The sequence below is a fragment of the Lathyrus oleraceus genome, chromosome 4, assembly GCF_024323335.1.
Source record: "Lathyrus oleraceus cultivar Zhongwan6 chromosome 4, CAAS_Psat_ZW6_1.0, whole genome shotgun sequence".
Taxonomy (NCBI): Eukaryota; Viridiplantae; Streptophyta; class Magnoliopsida; order Fabales; family Fabaceae; genus Lathyrus; species Lathyrus oleraceus.
Window position 1 is genome coordinate 110588792 of NC_066582.1, and position 18919 is coordinate 110607710.

At 36.0% G+C, this 18919-nt stretch overlaps 2 protein-coding genes across 2 annotated transcripts; one reads left to right on the forward strand and one right to left on the reverse strand.

Moving 5' to 3' along the window:
• Positions 1–808: 808 nt before the first annotated feature.
• Positions 809–2868, reverse strand: LOC127073814 (F-box/kelch-repeat protein SKIP11). Its single transcript, XM_051015041.1, has 2 exons — positions 2749–2868; positions 809–2098 (listed from the first exon to the last, which is right to left on the reverse strand). The coding sequence occupies exons 1-2, from the start codon at positions 2772–2774 to the stop codon at positions 961–963; spliced, it is 1164 nt and encodes a 387-aa protein (XP_050870998.1). The 5' UTR covers positions 2775–2868; the 3' UTR covers positions 809–960.
• Positions 2869–15914: 13046 nt separating this feature from the next.
• Positions 15915–17075, forward strand: LOC127136259 (proline-rich receptor-like protein kinase PERK2). Its single transcript, XM_051062842.1, has 2 exons — positions 15915–16670; positions 16917–17075. Exons 1-2 carry the CDS (start codon positions 15915–15917, stop codon positions 17073–17075), a joined length of 915 nt encoding a protein of 304 aa, XP_050918799.1.
• Positions 17076–18919: the final 1844 nt, after the last annotated feature.

Genomic DNA, 18919 nt, shown 5'->3' on the forward strand with positions numbered 1-18919 from the left:
AACCCCTGAATCATTACAATTGATAAAATTTCAATCACAGTGAATTTTTTATGTAGAGATATAAAAATAATAATGTTCATGCTTTTTTCTATACCTTTCTTTGCATGAGAACATGTACTATGTGGGTTTTGATTTTAAAAAAAATCCAACACCACAATAAGATTCTAGTATTCAAATATTTGTAAATTTATTTGGAGATTAGTAATTAATTTATATATAGAATTTAATTTAAAATTTTAAAGACATGGGTTAATTTCGGTAATTCTATTTATTTTTAACATTTTTTATTTTGTTAATATATGGACAAATAAGTTATTTCTACTTGAAAAGTTTTTATTCTCATATTTTGAATAAAATAATATCCTTCTAGACTTTCTATAACTTAAAATAACAATATCTTAATTTTGGCATAAAAATTAAAAAAACAAAACTATTTGAACAATTATAAGCAATTAAAATATGCCTTGTTAACTTAATTTAGAATATTTATAATAGTATAATTAAGTTGTGAGTGTGTACAATTAAGAAAAAAATTAAGGACACGAGTAAGAAAATATCACCACTATCTCTCTATAAATTCTAAGTAAAAAATTAGTTTTTGATAAATACAAATAATAAAATGGTAAATCAAAAGTAAATAAAATGAAATTGAGATTAATTAAAATTATGCATTGCTTCAATAAAATTATTGGAAGCAAACATTAAAACATAATATGTAACATGATCTCAAATTATTCATCTATACATATATAATGTTTCAAAAACAAAAACTTATTCTAATGAACAAAATAAAATAATAAAACTTCAATGCAATTTAAAACTCTTGAAATTTTATTGATGATTTTCAAATGATATGAAATTTCCCCATAAAGATAGGAAATAGTTATTCTACATATCAATATCCATCTAATTAAAAATTTAAGATTATTAATTTTATTTAGATACTCTGCAACAAGAACTTCAACATCCCATGACAGCACAATTATACACGAAGCTCCCTGATTGGATTATGGCAAGTAAATTCCAATAAGGAGCACCTTCATCATCATCTATTGTCCAAGCATTAACTTCTGTTACCATTCCACCATGAAAACTAGAACCTCCAATAACAACTAGCTTATCTCCACATGATCTAAAAGCCATTCCCCATCCATTTAATGAGGTTGCTCTCTCAGGAAGGCTTCCAATAGTTACCCATGAATTTTTATCCTTAACATATCTTCTTACTTCTTGTTGCGCATAATCAGCAGCATATAATACATTTTTTACAACTGCAATCAAAGGAGGTGCCTCACCATTCACACCATCTCCTTCATTTCGCGGAGGGCACATATTAGGTATTATACGCCATTCTCTTGTCTCTAGATCAAACTCTTCACCACATGTTAGCTGTGTTGTTTTATCAACTCCAATTCCACCAAGGACATAGAATTTTCCATCTATAAACACAGCAGAACACATTTTTCGTGCTATGTTCATGTCTGGAAGAATCTCCCATGTTCCAGTATCTGAGTTATAAAGCTCAGAAGAGCTCATGATTTTTCCATCTTTATCACAACCACCAGCTAATATTGCAATTTCTCCTAAACTCGCAGACCCAAACAAGCATCTAGAAGTATTCATTTTCTCTCCCTTTAACCATGAATTAGTTAAGATACTATATTTATAAATGGCAGGACCATTTATTTCCCTTCCAAAAACAAGAAGCTCGGTACCAACAGCTAATGACTCCTTGTCTGAATGCATAAAACATGTATTGCAAGTCATTCTAGGCAATTGCATCAATCGATTACGATTTGGATCAAAGGCCTCCCATGTAGAGACGTCACAAGAAAAGTAAACCCAATGTTCAACTATGCCCATTTTTCGTCTCAGTTGATACAATTCTCCTGTCTTAATGAGTGATCGAAAATTTTGGTTCAATGCAGCAACTGAGCCATAATCAGACCTTGACAATCGAAGCAGACAATTGATTGACATATCACGACCGAGCTGGCGAATAAGAAAACTTGATACACCTGCATGATTTTCCATATTTTTTGATTTTCCCATTTCCTCAAGATCATCTGGAACTTCGCTTGACTTTGTCGACATATCACTGAGAGTCAATAAAATATAGTTGAAATTATTACACTTTTATATATTTTTAATAAATATAGGGATCACTATGCACACAAATCACACACATTCACCAATAGATCATAGAAGTTGATATGAACATCTAATTAGAAATACTAGCTCATCCAAAAACAATAATCAAAATAAAAATAATAAGAAGAAACGAGCTACAATGCCCTAAAAGTCAATAATTTTCAAAATTAAATACTCACGCGCAACCCATACCAAAAGTTCAAATAAGAAAAAAATTAAAAGAACGAATTAGATAAACAAAGTTCAATCAAATAATGAGATTTGGATCCTCTGCCTTCTTTTCTCTACAGATCTTTCCTCCCTTTTTATATTCCTATCTTGCTTACCCTCATCATTTTATTCATAATTTTTAATTTCTCTCTCTCCACACTCACAAAATTATGTAGCGTTGGACGACATGCATACCTAAATTCATAAACGAAAACAGTACATCAAAAATGAAAAATCCATATAATTTTCACGGTTATGAATCTCCTATGCTTTTTTCTATTTCGTTTATTTTTGCTTAAAATCATAGGGGGGAAGTAATAAAAAGTATTGAGAGATAAGAAAGAGATAAAAAATTACGAATTTAAAACACTTTTAGTTTTCTTTCACCTTTCTTTCTCTACGGACTTCTTCATTTTGTTCGAATGGAGAACCTCTGGGTGTTAGGGCATTTTTGAAAGAGCTTGTGGTGTTTGTGGCAACATTGTGTTTATTTATAGGAGAGAAAATAATATAAAAAAATCATATAATAATTTTATTATACATCATAAAAATAAAAAATAAAAAAATAGTATGGATGAGCGGGATAACTCAACTGGTATGTGTTATTTGAGTTAAATGAGTGTAAACTGTTTATTTAAGGTTCAATCCTTGTCAGCGACATTTATTTATATAAATAAATTGTTGATATTTATAAATCAATAACTTTGAAATAAAATGATAATAACAAAGTATACACATATGACTTATTGTAGCTTAAAACCAGTGGCTTAAACCAGTGACGTAACCGCTGTTTGGGGATTGACAGCTTGTTTACACTTGAGTACTTCAAAACCAGTGACGTGACCGTTGAATGGTTTTTCTCTTTTCTAACTTTTTATTTTGTTTTTTCTTTCTTTGTTTCTTTACAATTATTTTTTCCACCATAACCGCAACTTTAATTTTATTTAATACAATTAATATTTTTCTTGACTTTCTTTTACTTTTTTTAACACAAAATTTTTTTTTATTAAATTTTAAAATGTTTTCTTACTATTGATCTAGTGACCAACTCAAACTTTAATAAATATGCGGAAAAGAAATATTTAGTGGTTTACATTTGAATTAGGGATTTTAAAATCTAACATTTTGATATTCAAACAAACAACTAATTATAACAATGAAAAATTGTATTTACTTCTATAAATAATTCATATTTTTATAATAATTAAGGAAATTATTTAAGAGGAGTGTCTTTTACTTTTTCTTTTCATATTTTTTAACTAAAAATATTTATTTACTTAAATTAGTAAAATCCATAAGTATACAAAATCAATATCGATAATGTAATATCTCATCCTAAATCATGAATTTACAGGAATTAGAAGACTAAGGGAAAATTGGTCATTTTATCACAAAGGGCATTTCGGTCAATTCACAACAATTATATAAAATTCTACGCCTAATTAAGACTAATGTATGTTAAGTATTAAGCTAAGGAATTGTAGACAAAAACGGATAATATGGAATTTTAAATTATGTAAGGGTATTTAAGGTATTTCACATTAGTAAGTAAGGGCAAGTTGGTCATTATAGGCAAGTCATACAAATAGCATAACTTAGAATAGAAAACATATTTTATATCATAAGTTCTTCCTCATTTCCCATTAAAATGGAGAGATGAGCTTGTATGCAAGTCCTCTTCACTTACATGCAATCTTCATCCCATATCCCTTACATCAATTTGAAGGAGAAGTCAATAATCATTATAGGAGAAGGAATATTACAAGACACGTCATTTTGATCAAGAGGAACCGAAGGAAGGTCCTTGGCTTCAAATGGATCACAAAATTTGGAAGGTCAATAAGGAGCTTGAATATGGTCTTGTATATGGATAGAAGAAAAAGGGAAGATCATTTGTATCTTCAATTAACAGGGTGGGTTTCCCCTCCCATTGGTTATGATCATGAAGTAACCAAGACTTTTGCACATGCATGTGGTAATCTAGGTAACTCGAGGGTTGTAACAATATGCATGATAGAATCCAGAAATTATATGATTAGATTACGAGAATGATATGATAATTGCATGATAGGATTTACGATCAATTAATTTGTTATGCTGTAGATAATATATGTTTTCATGTGCTATTTGTTGATAGGAACATGTCTAGATGATAGCAATTATTTGATCAGATTATGGTATGATAAGAATTGGAAACTCTATTGGGAAAAAAGAAAAAATCAGATTTTGATGTTTTGATTTGAACCAAAGGATTGTTGATGCTAATCATGTAAAAAAACTGTGCAATTCTAGTTGTTTGATTTGAATTAAGATCATGTGATTTGAATCAAAGCTTCCATAATTTGAATTAAGAATCATGTCATTTGAATCAAAGCTATCATGCTTTAACTAAGGATCATGTGACTCGAATCACTAGCTAATTTTTTCTAAGATGGAGAACATGGTAACTTCCTTATTTATTATAGCCTGCCTAAGTCCTAAACTAACGCTAGGTGAAAATTGAGGTGAATGAATATGCAAAGGGAAATAGTTCTTATCCTAGACTAGTTATGGTTTATCTAACCCTAAGATCCCTCATGTTATCTCATCATATGCATTGTCTTGGGGATCACACCTTGGAATCCTACTTACCCCTTATTCATTGGGTTTGTATTGGGAGAGGTCACCAAGCACATTTGATTGTATCATACTTTGTTTTTCATTATTTACTAACCAAAATGCCAAAAATATGTCTATGTATAGTTTGTTACTTTTGTAGGTAGTGTGTGTGTGTGTGTGTGTGTGTGTGTGTGTGTGTGTGTGTGTGTGTGTGTGTGTGTGTTCACCCATGCTCCATCAAGCTCATATCTAGGGTTTAAGACCTTCAATGCAAGGAGATCAATCAAGAGATGGTTTAAATTGGTTCTAGACATCATATATGGATTCCCATGGTTTTCACATATCATTTTGATCAAGAATTCATCAAGAGTTTGAAGCTTGTTTGCCTTGGAAGCCCTAATTCATATGGGTATCTTATGTGACTTCCTCAACAAGTTTCTTCATCATTTGATCAAATATTTAAATGGTTACATCATCTTACACATATATGACCCTCCATGAGTCCCAAATATCAAGATAATGTCAAGTTTTCAAGATGGTTCATGGTGGTTGACTAGAGAAAGTCAACTGGTCAAAACTAGGTTTCCATAGACCCTATCTCCTACAATTTTTGTCATATGAAAATTATTCCAAGAGAAACGTTACTCCTTATGACATTCCAAACAACTTACATGTTGAAGTCAAGAGTTACTTTTGCTTGTAAAGTCATTTTTTATGGTGAAAGATTATAGGTCATTTTGTCTGAATCCTAGTTAGGAGGTCAACTTCCAAGGACCATAACTTGCCCAATTTTTATGAGATGAAAGCCACTAAAGTTCCATGATCAAATTCAGGATGTCTTTTTCAACTTTTATGTTTGGAATAAGTTCAAATTCAACTTCCAAATACATGTGCCAAGAGGAAACATTATAGGTCATTTTGGGCCATTACCATTGAATAAGTGATTTTCCTCAAATTCTAAAATGCATAACTCCTTCATGCCAAATCAAAATGAGGTCAAATTTGTGACCAAATTTAAGAGGTTTGAAATATCTACAACTTTGATGAATTAACTTTTTCCATTTGAAGTCCATAACAAAAGTTATTCAAGGAGGAAGAAGTGAACATTTGGCTTGGTACTTAGAAAATTTACAAATATGTTTGATTTTTCAAAATTCCACCTCAAAATTCACCATGATTCAAGATTCAAAAGGAAAAGTGTTCAATATGAAAGTTATTCCCCTTGATCTCACCTTTCCAAAAAGTCCATGATCACCTCATTTGGCCAAAGAATGAAGGACTTACGTATGGGTTCTTTCCAAGGGACCAATTGGATGAATTTCAACTTCACATTTCAAATTCAAATGCATGGCCACATGACTTGATTTCATCATGATACACAAGAATTTTTGGACCTGAATACATCACTTGATGGGCCTCTCACACGTTCATGCAAGCATGCAATGGAAATTGCTAAATTTGGAAAATTTTGGAAGTGTGTGGAAATAAATCACATTGGCTATAAATACAACCCTCATGGCTCATAATTGAGGACCTCATGCCCAAGCTTTGAACCTCCAATCCAAAACCTCACCATTAAAGGATAATCTTGAAGGTTTTCATTTGAAAATCGAGCTTCAACTCTTATTTTGTTTTGAGATTGAAACTCCAAGAGTCCAAGCCTCTCTTTGATCTTAATCACCTCCTACAAGCTTCTAAAGTCAAGCCAAGCACAATTGGGATCAAGATCAAACACGGTTGAAGCTCCTTCGAAGGTAATTTTTCAGAATTTTCATCTCTTCGATTCTCCTTCAATTCTTCACTATTCTTTGTGATTTTTGGTTGGCTATATTCCTACCAATGTAGGCAACAAGATTGAGTTGCTTTGAGGTCAAATCGAAATAACTCAGTTCATAATCCTCAAAATTCAAATCCTTGTATCTTTTTATATACTTGGAATTGGAGAAAATTGAGGCCAGATTCGAGCTCCTATGTATTTTTTCTTTAAATCCATGTCTTTGTTTTTTATTTTAGTGGTGGTTGGTGGTGGACCAGTCCAGTGAGGTCCACTGGAGAAGAAGACCGGAGCTAGGGCTCCGGTGATATGTGGGCGTGTCCAAAGCCATTGGATCATGATCTCACATTTTAATCTTAGCCATCTGTTTTGATTACCAACCCTGCCACGCGTTTGACTTAAGTGTTGGTGGAATGCGCTCTTCTGGCCATCAGATCTACCACCTCAATTAATGAGGGAGATCTGATGGCCCTCGTTTTTTGAATTTCCTTTTTTATTTCTGAATTTATGTTTAATTGCTTTATTTTGTTTAATTCATAATAATTTCATTTTTGATCCAAAAAATATGGGACTTTCACCAAAAATCTTTAAATATTTTTATATTTCATTTTATGAATTAAAATTATTTTATCGATTAATTTTGTTATTTTTCTTGAATTAAATGTTTTTGTGCATATTTTTAATTGTTTAAAAATACTTCTGACTTTTCAAAAATAATAAAAAATATTGTCTAAGGTCCTTTGACCTTGTTTGACCTAGGATAAAAATCTCTTGGCCATTTATTTGGTGTTTTAAAGAGGTTTTAGGTTTTGGCCAAACTAATTTGTATTTTTATGCATTTTTAAATTGATTTTTAATTGGTTAATTTTGTAAAAATTATGTTGAGCCATTTTGATGGTCTTGTGATATTTGACTATTTGTTTGGGCCTTGGTCAAGGTTGATTTGACTTTTGTTGGATTAAAATTATTGGATTTAGGGGATTGATGAAATGTACATTTCATCTCCCAAAATGAAAGAATGACTTTAATTTGATAAAATTCCTCCCATGACCAATTTGTATTTATCTCATTTCCTTCCCCCTTCATCTTCATCCCCATTCTTACCCATTCCTTTCATTGACCAATGAAATCTCAAATATCCTAAGGCTAATTGGTTCATCAATGATATTTTATCAGATGAACCAATACAAGTATGGATGAGATAGGTCCATCCCTCTTGATTTTTTATTTTAGTGTGTGGTATGTTTTAGGAGTTTGGTTCATCATACCAAATCTTGAACATGCATTAACACCTAAATTTTTATTTCCCGGCCTCAGATAGTTGTGACTTCTACATAAGTTCAATTACGATTGCTTAACATAGAGCTAAATTTGACCCTAAAGGCATAACATTCTAGTAAGTGAGATTGTAAGTCTCCCATCTTTCATGGTATTGAGTGGAAACTTGACCTTTTTTCCTTCCTATGGAAGATGTCTTAGTTCAGGGATCCATGCTTGTGAATAGATGGTTGAGTATTCTCCAAAGAATGACTTAATCAATTAAAAAGCAAAAACACTACTAACATTCAATTAATCTTAACTAACATTTGACTAACTCTTATTAATATTGCTTTACTTTTCAAGTCATTTACTTTATGCAATTTAATTTTTTAGTCATTTATCATTCATTTCCATTTACATTTCATTTAACTTGTTTATGTTTATGCCATTTTTGCCTTTGCTCATTTGAGCCATATCTCGTGGTTGTATATGTTGTTTGTGCATTTTGATTTTGTTTGTGGTCTTAGGACCTTAAAACACCCAACAAACATCAAAAACCCTAAACAATGTTTGGTGGACTGTTGATCTTGATATGAACTTCTGGACTTAGAACTAGGCAACATTCCCTGTGCAAAAAGGATTTGGCCAATGCCAACATTATGAAATCAAGTTATTATGAACTGAGCCTTCACCTTATACAAGTCTTGGGATTTGTTTTAGTTCACCTGCTACATTGTCTTGATGCAAAATGTTATTTTGATCTTGTGTCTAATACTTTATTCTGATTTAATCAAGGAGTATTTCATCTGGTACATGAGAAGACAAAGAAGATTGCTAGCTATGGGAATTGCTTGCTTGGATGTGGCTATCTTTATTTGATGCCTTGATCTTCATGATGTTTGATATTTCTAATTGCCTGATTGATTATTGCTTGATTCAAATCCTTGTCTGTTGGATTGCATCCCATTGCTCAAATCCTTTCAACTCTTAACTTTCAAAATCTCTCCCCTTTTCAAAAATATTCTTTGCTTGTGATTTCAAACTTAGACCTTATTTCAAATAGAAATTTTGGCCTTATGCCATTGAATTTTTGAACTCCTTTTTCTTAAATCAAACTTGTAAATGAATCTAATCATATGGACTTAAAATTTAAAAAAAAAAGATAAAAAGAACTAACAACTCCATTCAAACCTTTGGCCCCTTAGTTCCCTTCTCAATTAAATTTTTGTTAAAAGTAATTCACCAACTTTGAAATTTTTACCACGAACTACGAGGTTTTGATCCCTCATTTTTATGTTGGTATGTAGGGACAAGTCTGAAGGTCTTGTCAAACACAAAAATATAATCAATGAATTCTTTTCTCATCCCCACACTCTATTTTTCTCAAACATCTTTTATACCAAAAACACATACACACATAAAAAAGGGCTCCCTAGGAGTACCTAGGACACTTTGGGTTCTAACACCTTCCATTTGTGTAACCAACCCCCTTACCTGTAATCTCTGGCATTTTATTAGTTTTGATTTGAAAACTTCTTATCTTTGGGTTTTGTTTTTACTTTTCCCTTTTTCCTTTGGAAACAATAAAAGCGCGGTGGTAACTCTGGTTTTATTGACGTTAAGCTTATCCATAGTTTGATGGTCATGAATTTACCGCTACAAAAATTAAGTGGTGACTCTGTTGGGGAGTAGTCCTCAGTGAGTTTAGCCTACTTTTTTATGTGTATATATTTGTATATTTGATGTTTGTATATTTTTCTGTGTGATATAATATGTCTGTTATGCTTGGTGATCTCTGAGTGGTGAGATAAGTTCTAACCCGAACTTGAGTGAAATTAAGATAGGAGGATGGTATAGTCATGTTCAACTTGTGTGGAGTAGTCCTTAACAAGTTGGCTTGAGACCCATCTACTTAGTGGTGACCCTTTTGGAGTTACTAATGTCACACAAGTCATTTGTGATTAGGCATTACTTTCTCTGATTTGGGGTCTGAGAAGCTGAGGACCGTAGAACATTTAACCCAACTTTGCTTATTTAGGACGTAGTGCGGAGACTGTTCAGGTGTAGACCTGATAACAGTTGTTACGCGATACTACACTCAGACGAGTTTCTCTTGAGAATATCATGGGTTGATGAGTTATTCATCCTAACCTATAATATCCGATATATGGGATTAAGACTCTGGGAACTTTTTAGAACATGATCTACAGGTTTTTATCCGTAGTACACTCCTTTGGGATGGTTCTTAACATGACTCCATGCTCGTGACTCACAACAAACCCTTTGATTCTCGGTTGATCCGATCAAGTCTTGTCAATATCAATGGAACTTGGGTGTTGATAAGGTGAAAACCATAATCCACCAAAATGGATGATTGATCTTGATGATGACTTGATCCATCCCTTTACCTTTGTTTGTGTTTGACTTGTATGTGATCCCTTGTTTGTGATTGTTGCATTCATGCATACATGTGCATTATAACATTCATGACACAAAAGTAGATTTCAAGGAACTGAGGTCTTATTTGCAAATATTTTCAGACCATGGATTATGGACGAAGGAACACTAAGAAGTACAATTTCAGATGTCCTGATTTGAAAGAGCTAAGGAAGTTGTCATCTTTTGTATTAGATCCCTTGGACTTCAAGCAACGTCATGGGAAGCTTTTATCTGTGTTATTTGCTGATGTGGTTGAAGGACTCTAAGCATTTTGGTTCAGTTCTATGATCCTCTCTACCGATGCTTCACTTTTCCTGATTACCAGCTTGTGCCTATGTTGGAGGAGTATGCCCATCTCTTGGGAATACCCATATTTAACAAAATACCCTTTAGTGGAGTGGAGGAGATTCCCAAATCTCATATCATAGCTGAAGCTATTTGTTTGAAGAAATCTGAGATTGAAGCTCATTTGCTGAAGAAAGGGGGTATTATGGGGTTGACTTCTGAGTTCCTCATTGGTAAAGCTACTCTCTTTGCTCAGGCCGGTAGTGTGGATGCTTTTGAAGTCATCTTTGTATTGCTTATCTATGGTCTAGGTTTGTTCCCTGATATTGACGGTTTTGTGGATGTTAACGCCATTAGAGTCTTCTTGATTGGGAATCATGTTCCTATTCTATTGGGTGACATGTATTTCTCTTTGCATTTAAGGAATTCTAAAGGTGGTGGGACTATTGTGTGTTGTGCTCCTCTTCTGTACAAGTGGTTTATTTCGCACTTGCCTCAGACGCCTGCTTTCGTGAAGAACAAACAATGTCTACGGTGGTCTCAGAGACTCATGTCTCTCGCTAATGATGATATTGCTTGGTATGACTCTGCATTGGGTAGATTGGATATTATTGATAGTTGTGGTGAATTCTCTAATGTGCCCCTCATTGGTACACAAGGAGGAATCAACTACAACCATGCTTTGGCTCGTCGTCAAGTTGGGTTCCCCTTGATAGACAAACCTAATAACACTCAGTTAGAATGTATTTTCTATCAAGAGGGTAAAGATCCCCAACATTTGAAGTAGAAGATGATACATGCTTGGAATAACGTGCATAAGAAAGGAAGATCCGAGCTTGGTCCGTGAAACTATGTAGCTTTGGAAGTTTACACTATTTGGGTGAAGAAGAGAGCTTTGGAGTTGAAGATGTAGTATGCTTGTGAAATACCTATGTCTTTGGTTGTGGCTGAGCCATCAACTCTCCCTAACCAAGATGTAGAGGAGTTGGAAGACGCACTCATCAAGATGAAGCAAGAGAAAGATATGTGGGAAGAGCAGTTCCATGCTTTGAGCTGAAAGCATGAAGAATTGCACCTTGAGTCAAAAGACAAATATGAACTTATTAAACTTCTTGAAGACCGAGCAGTGAAGATACATAGAGAACAAGAGGGTCTACCTTCCTCTAGTATGCCTCAAACTTTCGGTGCTTGGAAGAAGATTGTTGATCAGCTTGTCCTTGAGAAAGCTCAGATGAAGACATCTTTTGAGTCCGAGATATGATGCATCCGAAGGAAGTACGCGCTCGCAGCTAGATCATCAGATACCGTTGCTAAGGGATCCTTAGGATGATTAGTTTCATTTCCTCTTGTATTTGTATTTTGGTTTCTGAAATTGTACTCAGTGTAATCCTTCCAATATTATGAATAAAAAGAGATTTTATGGTCAATCAAATTGTTACTATTTAAATATGTGTATTTGCAAATAGAACTTCATATGTTCCTTGAAATTAAATAAACAAAAACATTGCATTTCATGCATCATTTGCATAGCAGGTTTTCTTCAGCCAGATGTCTTATCGGTTATTCTTCTGTGGTTCAGCCAAGCTGACTCACTAATACAACACTCGCGCTAATCAACCAAAGATCATGGAACACTTAGAGCAAGAGAACAAAGAGCTGAAGGATGAAATTGTCAGGTTAACATCATTGATGGAGTCTGTCATTGCTGCTTAAAATCAATCTTCACCAACTCCTGCAACTCCTCACCAGAGGACTGTCATTTCTGAGGTCGCTACCTCAACTGTTCCAGTTGTTCCCAGCCAGTCCGGTCCCTCTATGCCTGCTGGATTCCCTTGGGGGATGCCATCAAATTTTATGCTTGAAGGGTATGCACCCACCTTTGTTTCTTTGTCGGCATATAGCCCGGTCATGTCAGTGCCTCCTCCAGTTGTTCACACTTTGCCTCGTGTCGAGGATACCATCTACCACTCTGAGCCATATGAGGGTTCAGACGTGTATGAGAAAATGGACGAAATGAAGGATCAGTTCCTCGAGCTGCGTAAAGAGTTGAAGACTCTGAAAGGAAAGGACTTGTTTGGGAAGAGTGCTGCTGAGCTCTACCTAGTGCCTAATGTGAAAATCTCAATGAAGTTCAAAGTCCCCGACTTTGAAAAGTATAAGGGAAATACTTGTCCGCTAAGTCACCTTGTGATGTACGCCAAAAAGAGGTCAACTCAAACTGATAATGATCAGTTACTGATTCACTACTTCCAAGACAGTTTGACTGGTGCTGCTTTGAGATGGTATATGTGGTTATACAATGCAAGCGTCCGTACTTTCAATGACTTAGGCGAGGCCTTTGTCAAGAAATGCAAGTATAATGTGGATATGGCACCTGATAGAGACCAACTAAGGTCTATGTCTCAGAAAGATAAAGATACATTCAAAGAGTATGCCCAGAGGTGGAGAGAGCTTGCTACCCAGATAAGCCCACCATTAGAAGAGAAATACATGAAGAAGATCTTCCTGAAAATGCTGAGTTCGTTTTACTACAAACGTATGATTGTCAAAACCCCTAATGACTTTACCGAAATGGTAAATATGGGGATGAGGTTAGAAGAAGGAGTCCGTGAGGGACGTCTGTCCAAAGAAGAAGCATCAGCTAGCAAGAAGTATGGTGGTAGTTTCTCCAAGAGGAAGGAGAGAGAAACTAATTCAGTGACTATAGGGAGGCAGGGGAGGCCTCATGTCAGAAAAAGTTCTCAACCTCGTCAACATCTAACCTGCATTATGGAAAAAGAAGAAATTAGCCAGAAGGTTTGTTAGAAGCTCTATCGTGGTATGATAGGCTTTCTTCTCTATCTGACGGCTACATGTCCTGATATTCTGTTTAGTGTATGTCTTTGTGTCAGATTCCAATCAGATCCTAGAGAATCTCATTTAACAACTGTTAAAAGAATCCCCAGGCATCTGAAAGGAACCCCTAACCTGGGCCTGATGTATGAGAAAACATCAGAGTATAGAGTCTCTGGTTATTGTGATGCAGATTATGCAGGGGATAGATTGGAACGTAAAAGCACATCTGGGAATTGTCAGTTCTTGGGAAATAATCTTATATCTTGGTCCAGCAAAAGGCAATCAACCATAGCCCTGTCCACTGCAGAAGCAAAATATATACCAGCTTCACTCTGCACTACTCAGATGCTCTGGATGAAAAATCAACTTGAAGACCTTCTGATCTTTGAGAGTAACGTTCCTATTTTCTGTGATAATACTACTGCCATTTTTTTAAGTAAGAATCCTATCTTGCATTCCAGAGCTAAGCACATAGAAATCAAACATCATTTCATTAGAGACTATGTTCAGAAAGGGGTAATCACTTTAAAATTGATTGATACAGACCATCAATGGCCTAACATTTTTACCAAACCCCTCGTTGAAGATAGATTCTCCTTCATTTTGAAAAATTTAAACATTCAAATTTGTCCAGAATGAAATGTGCCTCTGAAATAGCAAAATAAGACTCTGAAGTAAACATCTGGAATCTGTATCTGACTCTGATGCTACTACCAGTTAGAAGCTATCTGAATCAGAAATCCTCAGGATCCAACCTTTTGGTATTCCTGAAGATCAGATAAAGTAACACGTGGAACCTCTTGCGTCTGACCTTGGAACTTCTAGACAGCTCTCTAAAATAAATCAAGAGACAAACTCTTGAAATCTCCTCGAGCAGTATGTTGATTTGGGGATTAGACCTCCATCATGGGTTGTAATCATTCTCCTCCAAACGTGCTTACTTGGTTAACGTGCTGCATTTAATGTTTTAGCAGTTAAAACTCTCTCATTACTGTCATTTTGCATGCATCCTAATGTGTATAAATTCATTTCACACACTACATTTGCGCACTTTACACTCATGACCACACTAAAACCCTCTCTCTCTCGGTTCTTCATCATCCACAAGGTTTCTCCAGTCTTCATCAAGTTCCTCATCCTTCAAACTTCATATTCAACTGTGTTTTTCATGGATCCTCAACAATAGTCCGTCTATAACTTCTCTCAACAAATGAACTCAATGGAGCAAACACCCCTTTCTACTCAACAAGCTACAGAAACCACCAGCGTCGTCTCAACCCCAATCTATAGGGAACCACATATCCTTGATCGTGAACCTCACATCCACCTAGCAACACCGTTTGAAAAGCTTGAAGTTTTATGTGAGTCGTTAGTTGATTTTGAAAACATGAAGAAGAATGGCATAGACCTAACTGAAGAGTTGAGAATGCAAGGGTGGGAAACCTATTTTCAACGCCTTTATGGCCCTGTATACACAAATCTGGTGAAAGAGTTCTGGCATTTGGTAGACTCAGATGATCACTACATTGTCTCCTACGTTATGGGAGTCAAGATAGTCATCACCGAGAAATCCATTGCTTCTCTTCTGAACATGGACAAGACAAGATGAAGACGCATCTACAACATAAACCCTAGGGCAAAATACTTGTCCCAGGAAATCAACCTTTCCATCTTCCAACAGAGTGCTGAAGGCAAGCATTCCAAGAACAAGGAGCTACATCAGAACCTCCGTGTCTGGTTGAAGATCACCTTAGGAACCATTCATCATCGCCCTACATCAAACTCTTCTGACTACATCAACACAGATCAGAAGTGTATCTTGTACTGCATTCACAAGAGGCTGAAACTCTGTCTACCAGATTTTCTCTTCAAGTACCTCAGAGACTCAGTCAAAGACACCATAAACAACATGAAGACCAGGAACTACATCCCTCTGGGGAGACTCATATCAGATGTGTTGATTGAGAGTGGCTTAGTGGATCACTTGATTCAGCTCAGACTCATGGAAGATGTCACTATTGACATTGGTAGACCGTTGAATGCTCGGAATCTGAAGAGCATGGGAATCATTGATCAAGTCAGAGCCAAACCAACTATTGACACCTCCTGGGAAGCACTCAAGGATCATAGGGAGATTCCCAACGGACTCTACCTATTCTCCAAGATTGACCCTCCAGAGGTAGTAGCTTACTATCTACAGGACCTTGCCAATCAAGGGGTGGACATCTATGACTTCACAGTGGACAGACTACCTGAGCATCCACCAAACTTCATGAAGAGGATGTGAGAGCCCTCTGAGAAGTCCAAGAAGGCTAAGAAAGCAAGACTGGGAGAATCCTCTAGGTTAAGACCTCTAACACCTATGGCTGGCTCTCCAAGTAAGTATGCACCTCTCTCTCACTCTGTTAAAATAAAACCCCTTGCTTCTTCTCTTCCCCAAACCACTCCAATATACACCACCTCTAAAACTCCTCCCTCAACCACCAGAACCTCTAACTCACCCTCACTTAAATTCAACCTCGCTACCACCACACTACCTGTTTCTGAAGCAGAAATGTTGAATGAAACGACTTCACCATCATCATCACCATATCCACAATCCCCACTATACTACATACTCTCCTCTGACAACGAACCATCTGACCCCCAATCCCCCACTCTGGCTCAGCTACAAGCCCGTGCTCTGGCCTCTCAACAGCCATCACACTCTGAACCTGAACCAGAAGTCACTTCCCCACCTCCTAAACATCAAAATCCAACTATATCTGAACAACCTCAAACACCACCACCTGCACAACAACCAAATCCACCTCCTGAACAACCAATCAACTCTGAACCGCAACTAACCCACTCACCATCTGAACCAAACCCACAACCTGAACAAATAACACAATCACCTTCTGCCATTCCCACACCCACAACTTTTGTTGCCTCCATAACTCCCACACTAAATCTCAGTGCCCTAAACTCACCTTCTCCATCCTCCCCAGCCTCTGCCACTAAACCAGAGACTACCCTCCCTACCCTAGAAGAAGCAATATATGTTTTTGCAGAGTCTTCAATAGAGAAGGTCAAGTCTCTGACCATCAATTCTGGCATTAGTGATGATCCCTCTGCAGTAAGGATCCACTGGAATAGAGTGATCAATTGGATGACCTCTGAAGCCTTCAAACTGAAAAGCCTCTCTGAACAAGTCCGCAACGACTTCATCAGAGACGCTGGTATTAGGCTCCAAGAGCGCTTAGCTAGAGAGGCTGAGGAACGAGCTAGGAAGGAAGCTGGAGAGAAAGCACGCCAAGAAGAAGAACAGCGGATCAGAGAAGCTGAAGAGAAGGTTGTTGCTGATGTTGTTGCTGCTGCTGAGGCTGAGGCAATAGCTAAAGCCAAAGCTAAAGAAGCAACTCGTATAGCTGCAGAAGAAGCTGCCAAAGCCAAAACTGACCCTCTAACTCAAGGGGAGGACTCCAACTCTGGGTTTTTCCCTCTGGTCTTGAAGATTCTAGAGGAACTACAGAAAGAATAACAAGTAGTTCGGGCGAGGCTAGATCAACATGATTCTGTCAACAACAACATTCAGAACATGTTGTCCCAATTGCTCCAAAGGATGCCTTCGTCCCCAAACCCTTAGGCACCTAGGCTATTTGTTTGTTGCTTTCTCTGTTTTGATGTTTCTTTTGCTTTCTGATATCTTTCTTATGTGTTGCTTATCTATAACTGCTCTTTTTATCAATTTCAACTTTTTTGCTATGTCTTTTTGATTCTGACAAAAAGGGGGAGAACTAAAACAGCTCTGATGGAAACATAACTAAATCTTCTCAAAGCACTGCAAACATTATTAAAAGTTATTACTAAATCAATGACTAAAGATATCCAGGAAAGTAGCTAAAGCACTAAACCAAGGAAGGTCCGGTAAGAACTTTTGATTAATCTAAGGATCTAACTCAGGGGGAGTCTCCTTCCTTATCTAAAATAAGAATTTTTGTACTATTTCACCTCTACTCTGTATTGTTTTGTCATCATCAAAAAGGGAGAGATTGTAAGAACAAAGTTGGTTCTATAATGTATCTCTAAGATTTTGATGATAACAAAGGATGAAACAAAAATGGTACTCTAACGAATTTTTTCTTAAGTGTGCAGGACTCTGATCAAACAAATAGATAGATAAAAACATCATATATAGAATCCAATAATCAGATGCTACTCAGAGGAAACGCATCCAGAAGGTTCTGACTCTGATCAACGCAGGTACCAGCAAAACAGAAAGAAGTCAGAAACTCTTTTAAAGAAGATTAAATCCAGACTCTGAATCCGAAGAAGTCAAGAGCATAGAGAAACTCTGAGTTGGTCAAATGAAAGCAACCTCTAAAGTTAAACTCTAACTAACAAGACTCTGATACAGATTCACCAGCTTAGAACGCGTAACCATCTGGTTTTGGAAAGAAATTATTTCTAGAAGGAAATTATGATGCGCATAAAACTGTTTTAGAAAGAAACAAGGAGACTAATGACAATAAACATTCTTCAATGACCAAGATCATGTCATCACTCCAACGGTTCTTCTCAACGCCTATATAAAGGACGGAATACTTCACAAGAGAATACACCTAAGACACACAAGAATACAAATCTCTCATTCATCCTCTTTCACTCTTTCACGAGCTGCTGCTCCTACGTGAAAATTATTGTTCTTATATTTGTGTAATATTTGGTTGTTATTAGAAGCACTGTGCATTACAATCTTATCTTAGATACTCCCTCAAGTGACTCTGTGTAGTCTGAATACTTGAGAGGGCTAAGGGATTATTCTCTTAGACAATTGTTTGTGTAATCTTTCAAGATTAGTGGATTAAGTCCTTTTTTAAGACGAAATCACCTTGGTTGGGTGGGCTGGAGTAGCTTTGAATTTCAAGCGAACCAGTATAAAATTCTGCGTCAATCTGTTTTTATTCTGTGTGTGTCTAAATGATCAAAAAGTTTGTATTTTCCAAAACAATTCAAACCCCCTTTCTTGTTTTTCTCTACCTTCAAATCCATACATCAGATATTTCATTATGCATTTTATTGCATTTGGTTCCTTATTTCTGATCCCCTGCTATGGTGATATTATTTCCCTATGCAGATTTGGTGCGTCTATCCTCCTTCATTTATATAGTGTCAACCCCTTAAGCGGAAAGAGTTTAACCTTTCTCATTCCCCACTGAGTTATTTCCTCATGGATGATTATTATTTCAGTTTCCTCCCCGGATAACTATCTGGATGGAACCTCTTCCCTTGAGTTACAAACTCATTTAGGTTGAGTCCTTATTTGACCATTTCTTTCTAGCTCTTACCTAGATAGATACTTGTGGTCCCTTGAGAGTCTATTAC

Excerpts from the sequence above, each read along its gene's own strand:
- LOC127073814 (XM_051015041.1), bottom strand. The coding sequence starts at position 2,774 with ATGAAGAAGTCCGTAGAGAAAGAAAG. Across the intron at positions 2,099-2,748 it reads AAGTCCGTAGAGAAAGAAAG|TGATATGTCGACAAAGTCAA; the intron begins GTGAAAGAAAAC and ends ATTGACTCTCAG.
- LOC127136259 (XM_051062842.1), top strand. The coding sequence starts at position 15,915 with ATGGCTGGCTCTCCAAGTAAGTATGCACCTCTCTCTCACTCTGTTAAA. Across the intron at positions 16,671-16,916 it reads TTAGTGATGATCCCTCTGCA|GCTGAGGCAATAGCTAAAGC; the intron begins GTAAGGATCCAC and ends GCTGCTGCTGAG.